The sequence below is a fragment of the Penaeus monodon genome, chromosome 41 (assembly GCF_015228065.2).
Source record: "Penaeus monodon isolate SGIC_2016 chromosome 41, NSTDA_Pmon_1, whole genome shotgun sequence".
Taxonomy (NCBI): domain Eukaryota; kingdom Metazoa; phylum Arthropoda; class Malacostraca; order Decapoda; family Penaeidae; genus Penaeus; species Penaeus monodon.
Genome location: NC_051426.1, coordinates 17884116 through 17897143, shown reverse-complemented (window position 1 = coordinate 17897143; position 13028 = coordinate 17884116). Strand labels below are relative to the sequence as shown.

The window sequence follows — 13028 nt, the reverse complement described above, 5'->3', positions numbered from 1 at the left end:
AGAGTAGGGAGCTGTGGGAGGGATCACGAAAAATCGGTCCCATTTGGCTGCGCTAAAGAGAGTATTCAAGATTGTTGTAGAGATAGGGGTAGTAGAAGGGCGGGGGCGTGACGAAGATGGAGTAGTGTTGAGGGAGGTAGTGTTATGGAGAGGTGGGCAATAAGGCTGTAAGGTATTAATAAGGGAGGATGAGGTGGTTGATGTTGGAGATTGTGGGGATAGAGGTGTTGAAGTTGAGCATGCTGGAAGAGTGGAAATGTTCCTTAAGGGTTGATTGTTGGCTACTGTACTAGTAGGCATTGATGAGGGGGTAGTTATTGCAGTGTTCGGAGCCGTGGTCAAAGGAGAGCCTGGGGTCAGGGAATCGGGTGGGTTTACATCGTTGAGGCTATTTGATAAAGGGGCAAGCCTCATTGCCCCTAATAGTGGGGATATGTTTTCATTACTGGCCATAGTAAGCCTGGGTTATGTTGGGGATAAAAACTTTCCACCCCTCAGGGTCCCCTTGAGGGGTAAGGGCTAGGTAACTAAATCAGGGGAATACCGTGCCCATGGCTCCCTCAGGCTGTTCAGGACTGGCACAAAGTCAGCCTTTCATCCTTTCAGCACGGCTCTCACACCTTAGGAGGTGGATAGCAGAAGGGTTTGGTGAAGGGACAGAAACGAAAAGTGGGAAGGAAAAAAAAGACCATACAAAATTAGTTGAGTCGAGGGCTGAGTCCCAAGGTTGGGGAGTTCCCCATCATTGGGTCCCAGTCTCCGCCTCCTAAGCCCCCCCACGACAACAACGGCCAAGGGATTGGGGGGGCGCACATTAGGAAGTGGATAGTAGAAGGGGGTTGGGCAAGAAAAGGAAGAGGAAAGGGGAAGAAGAGAAAACTGAGCAATATTAGCTGAGGCCCAAGGCAGGAGTGATCCCCAGCAGTAGGCAGTAGTCTCCATGTCTCCATCTCCTAAGCAAACCCAATGCCCACAACAACAATAGGCTGGGGATTGGGGGAGGGGGAGATTTCATCTATTTACTCTACAATATGTAAAATGATGCTGGACAAACAATATTTAAAGGCACAAGAAAAGACAAATGTAAAATATATACAGACTGAAGAAAACAGTCAAATATATTTTACAGAATGTTTGTACATTTTGGTAAAATTGCACTTTATGATCATAGTTACCTTGCTGATTGAGGACACCTGTATGCCCATAATTACTTTAGATGTTTAGATTATAAACAATAATCAACTCTGATTTTCATTAACGCATTTACATTTTCTAACGGAAATTTTACCAATTTTATTACAGAATTTATATATGAACACTATATTACTATGTCAAAGAATTTACAAACACAAATACACATCTCCAAATATAACAACTGTCAATTTACATCATCTTCATAATTCCACCGACCAATGAGCATTTTGTTTCAAATGTTTCTAGGTTTCAGCTATCAGAGAAAAGCCAACAGACAGTAGTGTGACCAGCACATTGTAGTAAGAGGAGGAGGAAGAGGGGGGAAAAAAAAAAAAAAAAAAGGGAAAGAAAAACCAGAATATATTGAAGGAATAGTCCTGTATTATTGATATAAAAATCAACTTAAAATTCATCACTTACATAAACATTCTTATTTTTCAGTTACTCATTTCTTGCACTATCTAAGAATATGCATATTACATACTATACACATTTATAAACAGCATTTTCAGAATATAATATATATGACAAATATGAAGAATATATGAAAAATTTCATTATCTCTTCTTCATGACTGACTAATTCATATAGCCATTCACAAAAAATAAAGTGGCCCACACTATTACTATTAAACCTTTCCCGACGAGTAGTATTCATAGTGGCCCGGGCCCCACTGCCGAGGGCTTATATCGTCGCCCTAGCATGCGCGACCACTCATGCCAAATACCAGCATCCCTTGCCGTTTCTTCGTAATACTACGAAGATATGTTGCATTTTCAGTTTTCATTATTTTCTAAAGTCTCTACTTGCCAAACTTCCTGATAAATCGAGACTGAAGGGTATAATTGTTGTTATATAGACTCCATAGTTGATCAATATTCAGTCTATAGACTGAATAAAATAAGCAGTGTGCAGCATCATGGAGTTGAAATCATCGGTTTGTTGCTTTTTTTTTTTTTTTTCATAGTAAAAAGTGTTAAAAATGACAATCACACTTTCACTGGCAGAAAAATTATATTTTGCATACATGCCCCCGGCAGATAATCCCACCATGCCATGGCATGTGCGCACATGCCACCTGTCAGGAATGGGTTAAATTCTTTCAGAATATCCTCCTAAAGTAAACCCTGTCTCTTGAGATCATCAAAAGTTTTCCGATTAACAACATTTCCTTGCGAGTCTTCATATTCTTCTTCCTGCTCAGACTGCCATCTCTCTGATGTCTTTTGGACTTTCAATTTCTCCCAAAGTTTGAGGGCATCTTCAATCTGAGTAACATTAGCAAAATGAGCTGTGTTTGGGATACCCAAACATCTCATGCCATGAGCATGCCTCCACTCAGCAAAGTGTCTCTGAAATGCCTTTGGACCCTTGTATGTGAAATTCCCACAGATCTCACAGTTGTAACTGATGTTGAGTCCATGAAGTTTATAGAGCCAATATGGAATGGGCTTTCCATCCCAGCCAAGGGGAAGGTTCTTAGGGTTGTAAGGTACCTCATCATCAGCTTCATCCTCAGACTCTGAGGCTGATGCCTCTTCTTCCTCCTCCTCTTCGCCATCCCTTCTAGCCTGTTTTCTCTGCACATTTTCTTTGGTTGCATTTCTCTGTTCTGAGAGAATTTCTGTCAGTCTGTAAACCTGAGCTTCCAAAGCAGCAAGCTCTTTGATCTTCTCAGTCTCCTTGCCTTTGGTTACCTTTCCTGGCTTGGATTTGGCAAAGAGGGAGGGGTCCAGCTCCTCTACCGATTTACCCTTCGTCATGAAAAGCCGCTGTGCTCTCTCCTCCAGTGTTCCCCCACACTTTAGGCCCAAGGCCATGAGAGCTGATTTGAGGCGATCCAGTCCCAATGACATCAGCTCCTCAGAAGAAGAGAAAGCAGATAGGTCTAAGTGAGCACCCATGGCTGCTAAAGCACCTCCAGTCTCTTTGGGCCATCCAGGAAATCTTGAGGGAAGAAACAAAAGAAGCTGCTATTAGCAGATCTAATAATGAATATGTAATGGGCACACAAGATAAAGCACAAACAAAAAGAAATGTTTTCTATAATGTAAATGGCTAACTTAACTAGTTTTTATGATGTTAAAAATATTAAAACAAAAACAAAATTAAAAACAATTTATAACAAAGAAGTGAATTTCATGTCTGTGGTCCATAAATGAACCATGATAAAATAAAGACACAATGATACTATGATACTATAAGGTGCAACAAAATAAAGACAAGAAATGTAATGAGAGTATAACAATTACCTATCAAAAGTTTTGTTTGTTAGTTAAGAAAACTCTCTCTATCTTCCCACCCCATTTCCCTCTCTCTCTCTCCCCCCCTCTCTCTCTGTCTCCACCCCACACACACTCTCTCTCTCCCCCCCCTTCTCTCTTTTGCTCCCCACTCTCTCTCTCTCTCTCTCTCTCTCTCTCTCTCTCTCTCTCTCTCTCACTGTACTAGCCTCTGGGCTAGTCCAGTGGTAATATGTTGGCCTCTCATCCGAGGGACGGCGGTTCGCGCCCCACCCAGGCGTGAGAAGTTGCAACTGTCGCCTGGAGGTTACTGCTGTGGCTGGGCACTCGGTTCCGCCGAGTCAGCAGCAGCTGACACACGTGAGCAAAATCAAACAGACAGTATGTCACACCAAGAATATCCATTGTAACAAATGGAATCAAAACCAAACTTTTAAACTTTTAAAACTCTCTCTCTCTCTCTTGCTCTCCATCTCTCTCTCTCTCCCTCCCCCCCCCCCTCTCTCTCCTTGGTTCTATTTCTCTCTCCATCTCTCTTTCTCTTTCTCTCGCTCTCCCTCTCTCTCCATTTCTCTCGCTCTCCCTCTCTCTCCCATCTCTCTCTCTCTCTCTTGCTCTCCATCTCTCTCTCTCCTCTTGCTCTCCATCCTCTCTCTCTCTCTCTCTCTCTCTCTCTCTGCTCTCCATCTCTCTCTCTCTCTCTTGCCTCCATCTCTCTCCCTCTCTCCTCTCTCTCCTCTCCTCTCCTCTCTCTCCTCCTCTCTCTCTCACCATCCCTCCTCCCTCTCTCTCTCCTCTCCTCTCCTCTCTCCTCCTCCTCCTCCTCCTCCTCTCTCTCTCTCTCCTCTCCATCCACCCCTCCCCTCTCTCTCTCCTCTACTCTCCTCCTCCTCTCTCTCTCTCTCTCCTCTCTCTCATCCTCTCCCTCTCCTCCCCCTCTCCTCTCTCTCCTCTTCCTCCCCGCCTCTCTCTCCCCTCTCTCTCTCTCCTCTCCCATCCTCTCTCTCTCTCTCTCTCCTCTCCATCCATCCTCTCCCTTCTCTCTCTCCTCCCCATCTCCTCTCCTCCCCTTCCCTCCTCTCCTCTTTTCCTCTCTCATCCCATCCATCCTCTCTCTTCTCTCCCCTTCTTTCTCTCCTCCCCTTCTCCATCCTCCCTCTCTCTTCTCTCTCCCCTCTCTCCCCCCCTCTCTCTCTCTCTCTTCTCTCCTCTCTCCTCTCCTCTCCTCTTCCTCATCTCTCCCTCTCTCCCCTTCCTCCACCCCTCTCTCTCTCTCTCTCTCTCTTGCTCTCCATCTCTCTCTCTCTCTCTTGCTCTTCCATCTCTTTTTCTCTCTTCTCTCTCCATCTCTCTCTCTCTCTCTCTTGCTCTCCTCTCTCTCTCTCTCTCTCTTGCTCCCCATCTCCTCTCCTCTCTTGCCCCTCCTTCCTCTTCCCTCCTCTTTTCTCTCCTCTCCTCATTTCCTCTCTCTTCTCTCCATCTCTCTCTCTCTCTCTTCTCCTCCTCTCTCCTCCTTCTCTCATCTCTCTCTCTCTCTCTTCTCTCCATCTCTCTCCATCTCTCCCTCCTCTCTTTCTCTCTCTCTTCTCTCTCCTCTTCCATCTCCTCTCTCTCTCTCTCTCTCTCTCCATCCTCTCTCCTCTCTCTTCTCTCCATCTCCCCCCTCTCTCCTCTCTCTCCATCTCTCTCCTCCATCCCATCCATCCCTCTCTCTCCCCTCTCTCCTCTCCTTTTCCTCTCTCTCTCCTCTCTCTCTCTCCTCTCCATCCTCCCTCTCTCCCCCCTCTCTCCTCTCCTCCTCCTCTCCCCTCTCTCTCTCTCTCTCTCCATCCTCCCCTCTTCTCTCTCTTCCGTCCTCTCTCTCTCTCTCTCTCCTCCCCCTCCCTCCCTCCTCTCTCTCTCCTCTCTCTCATCTCTCTCTCTCTCCTCTCTCTCTCTCCTCTCTCTCATCCCCATCCATCCCTCCTCTCTCTCTCTCTCTCCTCTCTCTCTCTCTCTCTCTCCTCTCCCCATCCTCCCCCCTCTTCCTCACCTCCATCCATCCTCCTCTCTCTTCTCTCTCTCTCCTCTCTCTCTCTCTCTCTCACCTCCATCCTCCCTCTCTCTCCTCTCTCTCTCTCTCTCTCTCTCCTCCTCCTCCACTCCCCATCCTCCGCCATCTCTCTCTCTCTCTCTCTCCTCTCCTCTCCTCTCCCTCCTCCTCCCTCTCTCTCTTCTCCTCTCTCCCTTCTCCCTCTCCATCCTCCCCCCTCTCTCTCCTCTCCCCTCCTCTCTCCATCCCCCCTCTCTCTCTCTCCTCCTCCCTCCATCCTCTCTCCTCTCTCTCTCTCTCTCTTCTCATTTCTCCTCCTACTCCTCTCTCTCTCTCTCTCCTCTCCTCCTCCTCCTCTCTCTTCTCTCCTCTCACTCTCCATCCATCCCCTCTCTCTCTTCTCTCCTATCCTCTCCCCTCTCTCTCTTCTCTCCTCTCCTCTCCCCCCTCTCTCTCTCATTTTCCTCTCCCATCCCTCTCCCTCTCTTCCCTCTCCTCCCCTCTCCTCCCCTTCTCTCTCTCTCTTCTCTCCTCCCCTCCTCTCCTCTCCTTTCCTCTCCTCTCCTCTCCTTCCTCCTCTCTCTCTCTCTCTCTCTCTCACTCTCCTCCACCCCTCTCTTCTCTCTCTTCTCCTCTCTCCCTCCTCTCCCCACTCTCCATCCTCTCTCTCTCTCTCTCTCTCACTCTCCATCCATCCCTCTCTCTCTCTCTCTCTCACTCTCCATCCATCCCTCTCTCCCCTCTCTTTTCTCCTTCCTCCTCCACCCCTCTCTCCTCCCCTCTCTCTCCCCTCTCCATCTCTCTCTCTCTCTCTCTACTCTCCATCCATCCCTCTCTCTCTTTTCCTCTCCTCCTTCACTCTCTTCCTCCCTCTCTCTCTCTCTCTACCTCTCTTCCTCCCTCTCTCTCCTCTTCTCTCCATCTCTCTCTCTCCTCTCTTCTCTCCATCTCTTCTCTCTCTTCTCTCTCTCCTCTCCTCCTCTCTCTCTCCTCTCTCTCTTTGCTCTCCATCTCTCTCTCTCTCTCTCTCTCTCTCTCTCTCTCTCCTCTCTCCCCTCTCTCTCTCTCTCTCTCCTTGCTCTCCATGCTCCCCTCTCTCCTCTCTTCTCTCATCTCTCTCTCTCTCTCTTGCTCTCCTCTCTCCTTCTCTCTTGCTCTCGATCTCCTCCTCTCTCTTGCTCTCCATCTCTCTCTCTCTCTCTTGCTCTCCATCTCTTCTCTCTCTTCTCTTCTCTCCATCTCTCTCTCTCTCTCTCTCTTGCTCTCCATCTCTCTCTCTCTCTCTTGCTCTCCATCTCTCTCTCTCTCTCTTGCTCTCCATCTCTCTCTCTCTCTCTCTCTCCTCTCCCATCTCTCTCTCTCTCTTGCTCTCCTCTCTCTCTCTCTCTCTCTCTTTTGCTCTCCATCTCTCTCTCCCCTCTCTTCCTTTTGCTCTCCATCTCTTCTCCTTCTCTCTCTCTCTCTTGCTCTCCATCTCTCTCTCTCTCTCTTGCTCTCCTCTCTCTCTCTCTCTCTTGCTCTCCAATCTCTCTCTCTCTCCTTGCTCTCCATCTCTCTCTCTCTCTCTTGCTCTCCATCTCTCTCTCTCTCTCTTCTCTCTTGCTCTCCATCTCTCTCTCTCTCTCTCGCTCTCCTCTCGCTCCCCTCTCTCTCTCTCTCCCCTCTCCTCTCCCCTCTCTCTCTCTCCTCTCTCTCTCTCTCTCTCTCTCTCGCTCTCCATATCTCTCTCTCTCTCTCTCTCACTCTCCATCTCTCTCTCTCTCGCTCTCTCACTCTCCATCTCTCTCTCTCTCTCTCTGTCTTTCTCTCGCTCTCCATTTTTCTCTCTCTCTCTCTCCATCCATCTCTTTCTCCATCTATCTATCTACTCTCTACTGTTTGTATTCTCTTTCCTCTCTCCTACCTCCAACTCTCTCTCTCTCTCTCTCTCTCTCTCTCTCTCTCTCTCTCACTCTCCATCTTTCTCTCTTGCTCTCCCTCTCTGTTTCTGTCTCTCTCTCTCCATCCATCTCTCTCTCCCTCTATGTCTCCTCTCTCACACCAACTCTTTCACTCACTCACTTTCTCTCTCTGCCTCTCGTCTCCCTCTCTCTCTGCCTCTCGTCTCCCTCTCTCTCTGCCTCTCGTCTCCCTCTCTCTCTGCCTCTCGTCTCCCTCTCTCTCTGCCTCTCGTCTCCCTCTCTCTCTGCCTCTCGTCTCCCTCTCTCTCTGCCTCTCGTCTCCCTCTCTCTCTGCCTCTCGTCTCCCTCTCTCTCTGCCTCTCGTCTCCCTCCCTGTCACTCTGTTTCTCCCTCCCTCTCGCACCGTTTCTCCCTCCCTCTTGCTCCATTTCTCCCTCCATCTCGCTCTGTCTCTTGCTCCATTTCTCTCTCTCTCTCTCTCTCTCTCTCTCTCTCTCTCTCTCTCTCTCTCTCGCTCAGTTTCTCTCTCTCTCTCTCTCTCGCTCAGTTTCTCTCTCTCTCTCTCTCTCGCTCAGTTTCTCTCTCTCTCTCTCCTCTCTCTGACATGACTCTCTCTCTCTATCCTCTCTACATCTCTTTCTCTCCTCTTTTCCTCTCAATCTCAGTCTCTCATACCTTCTCTTACTTACATCTCGCTGACCAACTTCATTTCTCTCTCTCTCTCTCTGTTCTATCAATTCTGTTCTCTCTAATCATTTTGCAATCCCTGCCTCGTTCACCATCTCACACTCTCTCTCTCTCTGTCATCTCTCTCCCATTTCACATTTTCCGTCTCTCACCATCTCAGACTTTTTTCTCTGTGTGTCTCTCTCTCCTCCCTCCACTTCTTTCTCCCTCTCAATCTCTGTCTCTGTCTGTCTATCTCTTTCTCTCTCACTCTCCGTTTCTCTATATCTCTCTCTCCTCTCTCCATTTCCATCTCTCTCTCTCTCTCTCTCTCTCTCTCTTTCCCTATGTTTCTCCTGTCGTTCTCCCTCCCACCCTCTCTCTCTGACAACCCTATTCTTTCTCTCCCCCTACCTACCTCTCCCCTCTCTTTCTCTATACCTCAATCTGTTTCTCTTTCAATGTTAGAGAGTAAGGGACTAGTAAAAAAAAAATCTATACTTAAGATAAAATATATATATTATAAGTACAAATGGGTAAATATTAATTCCTCCTTATGGAAAATGGGCAGGAGTTTTAACAGCTAAGGAAAAATAATGTTCTCTTAACTCAATCACTATGGATTTATGTACTACCTCCGGTAGTTTTTTGTAAATTTTGTTACATACAGATGGCTCCACATGTGCTCAGCACTATCAGTAGACCTAGTGACAGCTCCTGATTTCCTGATTCCTTGAAATTGTGGGGAAATGTGTTTTTCTTTCCAATACTATTGATATCGATGCTGTTTTTATTTTTGCTGATATTCTGATAATTAAATTGTTATTAAAGTCTTGGTTATATTAAAGATATTGAAATAACTCCCCAAAAATTAATGAAAAGGGTAAACAGGTGAACAGTTATTAATCCTACATATCGTAGGACTAATAAATGACACTCGTAGAGGCATCTATGTGTAAATACAATAAATTAACATATTACAGTGGGCATGGCATGTATTCTTGCCATACATGCCAATTGGGTTTATATACTAAACAAAAGAATTCCCTCATTCAATTTGCCCAAAACAAAGGCAGATAATTTATTAACTGGAGGAGATATCAGTGGATCATCTTCTATTCTCAGTTTAAACTAACCTTAACTTCCCAAAATGTAAAACAATTTTCCCAAAGAAGAAGAAGAACAGTTACTTTAAATCTCACCTGCCATTTTCCCACTGTTCATTGAAGTCCTTGCGGACAGCATCAAGTTCTTCCCCAAGATCTAGAAGAGGCTTCACTCTTTCTGCATAGCCATAGAGGTAGTCAAGGAGAACATGCAAGTATTCCCTGTACAGTGTGGTTTTCTTGTCCTTGGAAATCTCATACAAGCGATCAAATGTTGTTAGATATGTGATGTAGTCTATTTTTTCTAGTCCTGTAAAAAAGCAGATCTGTATATACCAAAGGTTTATGTCCATTTATGAGTAAGACTATATATCTCACTTAAATGTTCTAATTTCCGGTTATAATTGCGAGTAATGCATGAAAACCAAGACAAAACCTGGTTTCTTTATTCTCCCCAATGCATATAATATTGCATCACTAAAGGAAAACATCCTAATACAAAATATACAGTCAATTCTTACCTTTTATATTCAGGTACTTGTTGTAGCACTCATGTAAGTCTAAGTACTTGCCATAGCCTTCCTCATCCGTGAAATCAGCCATTATCAGATTTTCATCATTTGCTTCTCTTTGCTTGTTGATTTCTTCAAATTCCACACTCATAGGAATACTTATCTATTGAAAATGTAAGTTGGATAAATATCAGTCAAAAAGTGTCAAAATTAGTTCTCCTAAAATTTAAAGCTTTAAGTTCATGCATAGAAATGTAGAAAAAAGTGTTATGTTCCTAAAACTACATGGTAAATCAACTGTGTACAGATACCATCATAATGGGCAATATATGACTAAATAAGGTAATAAACAAGTAATCATACAACATCTTTCAATCAACTGAATGAGCTTTCATTTTTTAATAGTAATTCAAAGAAAATCATTAAAGAAATAATGAAAGAAGAAGAAGAAGAAGAAGAAGAAGAAGAAGAAAAAAAAAAACTAATCTAACTTATTAGTCTCTGACATTCACAATGATGCTTAGGGTTGTCTAGATTCACCTTTGCCTTTTACTTAGGGCACTGATAGACTATTTCCTTACCCTTAGGAACCATTATCATTATTGCAACAGAACCAAAAGATTTTACTTTTGATCACATACGATCACATGCAGATTCCTGGGAGGGAAAATTCACGATTGTATAATTGACCTATTGTTGTCAGAGTTCAGCAGACGTCTGTTTATGAGGAACACATACCCACATAAAGGTAGGCGATCAAAATCATTAGGCCACTCTAAAACTGATGAGAGGGGACTGTATGTATATCATTTTTATGATATATACAAGTTTGTATTCCTTGCTGTGACAGACATATCAAGTTTTGGTTTCCTATTGCAGACTTAGTGTAATTATATAATGAAAGATCGTGTTGATCTAGAGTCAGTCACTGTAAGGAATGGTATTCCTTCAAAGTTTCAATAAACAGGTTAAAACATAGAAGATAGACAGTTGTGCTGATGGTGACAAGTGGTGGTTATTCAAGAGGCTGCATTCCAGCCAAACCAAGGAACAAATTCAGTTGTTACCACACTATTTCACAAATAGGCCAAGTAAATTAATTCAATAAAGAGCTGATTCTTGATGTGATTATGCTCAATGGTTAAAGCAGTATCTTATTGATGTCATGAAGATGAGGAAGGATGTCATTACAGTCACCCATGAAAGGATGAAAGAAAGAGAGAGAGAGAGAGAGAGAGAGAGAGAGAGAGAGAGAGAGAGAGAGTGAAAGGATGAAAGAGAGGAGAGAGAGAGAGAAGGAAGAGAGAGAGAGAGAGAGAGTGAAAGGATGAAAGAGAGAGAGAGAGAGAGAGAGTGAAAGGAGAGAAGAGGAGAGAGAGAGAGAGAGAGAGAGAAGAGAGAGAGAGAGTGCAGAGAGAGAGAGAGAGAGAGAGAGAGAGAGAGAGAGAGAGAGAGAGAGAGAGAGAGAGAGAGAGAGAGAGAGAGAGAGAGAGAGAGAGAGAAAGGGGGGAACAAGGAAGAGAAAGAAACTAAGAGAAAGAGAGAGAGAGATATGATGTGGGTGTTGCTCTGCCATTTATATACTGTAGTAGTACTAGTGAGAAATGAACTAATAAACTAATACAGAGACATCTTATCATTTGAACCTACCTCATTAGGATGCTTCTTGTGGAATTCCTTTATTTGCTTAAGACGATTATAAAACTCTGCAAGCTCATTTGGCCCAGATAAGGCAGCCACTTCCTCCTTACGAAGACCATCTTTATCTTCATAAAGATCACGAAGATGCTGTGAACTCTCTACATATCTGTCCAGCAAAATTCTATGGCGATGATCTGAGTTGATTGTCTCACGATGCTGAAATCCAAACAAAATGTTTAGAAATAGAAAAATATGATCTTTTAAAATATCACTTCCAGGTCAATCAGCAGCACATCTGACCTTATGCATTCAATCCTTTTCATCAGTAATTATCTGGTTGTATGATTAGCTATGGCTCTTCTGGTTTTAACATTGCAAATATACAATGATATTAAAGTAGACTAAAATTAAAGAGAAATGGTTACTCATATCTCATTTATATATGATATATCAACATACTGTTTTTAGGTAGAGAAATATTCTACAAAATCATATCTTGAATGTAACAAACATCCAAGACACTTTTATCTATGACATTTCCTGTACATATAGCAAATGAAATATGATACTTTTATCATTTACTGGTGAATACTCAACAGATGTGTTTCTGTATTAGGGGGTTGTCCTAAAAAACAGCAAAATTGGACCATAGTTTTGTAGTTTTTTCCTATCTTTATGACTATGTCCTTAGATTTTCTCTATCTTAGCAAGGTCATTATGTAAATGTTTACCTTAAAACTTCCCAAGTAAGTTAACCCATTGCCGACGGGTGGCATGTACGCATATGCCATGGCATGGCGGGACCATCTGCCGGGGGCATGTATGCACATGCCATAGAGTATGTATGGACATGCCATGAGTTTTTTTTGTTACAATCACGGCAAAAGATTATTTTTCTGCCAGTGAAAGTGTGATTAAGTCGGTTTTAACACTTTCTCATTTTTACCATGCAACAAACAAAAAAAAATGCAACAAACCGACGATTTCAACTCCATGATGCCGCACACTGCTTATTTTATTCGGACTATAGACTGAATAATGATCAACTATGGAGTCTATATAACAACAAAAATATTCTTCAGTCTCGATTTATCAGGAAGTTTGGCAAGTAGAGACTTTAAAAAATAATGAAAACTGAAAATACAACATATCTTCGTAGTATTACGCAGAAACGGCATGGGATGCTGGTATTTGGCATGAGTGGTCGCACATGCTAGGGCGACAATATAAGGCCCCGGCAGTGAGGCCCCGGCCTCTATGAATGCTACCCGTCAGTTATGGGTTAATATGGATTACTCCATTAATATAAAATTGTGTTTTTACCCTTTAATTGTTCAGAATAACCTGAAAATTGGGGCATATTCATGAATGGTCACAGACTGTGGGATATGTCTGTAACAGTTCACTTTTGTCTATGACTTGGCTGAAGATTAAGACAAGTATAGAGGTATTCTACACTCATAAGGACTGTGTTTAAATCCTTCCTGTGCTAGGTCCCAGAAAATGAGGATCTCTGGTTCCTGGTACAGCGCTCCAACCTGCATCACTGGACTTGTTACAGCGATACGGGTACAGTGGCCAAGTAGATTGACTACATTCTTGTTAGCACGCGATGGAGGATCCTCCAGAACTGCAGGGTTTACCGGAGTGCTGAGTTCTGTGGCACCGACCATAGGCTGGTTGTGGCTACCTTGCGGGTCCACTTCAAAACTCCCCGTCCCTCCAGTGGCCAC

The 13028-nt window shown here is 44.0% G+C and overlaps 1 protein-coding gene across 1 annotated transcript; it reads right to left on the bottom strand.

The window, feature by feature from the left end:
• Positions 1-1555: 1555 nt before the first annotated feature.
• LOC119598650 (splicing factor 3A subunit 3-like) lies at positions 1556-11511 on the bottom strand (the record flags this gene model as incomplete). The annotated part of the gene is given in 4 exon segments (XM_037948352.1): positions 1556-3141; positions 9239-9452; positions 9664-9817; positions 11305-11511. Coding segments are annotated over 4 exon segments (1407 nt in total), but the record flags the coding sequence as incomplete, so codon positions are not given.
• Positions 11512-13028: the final 1517 nt, after the last annotated feature.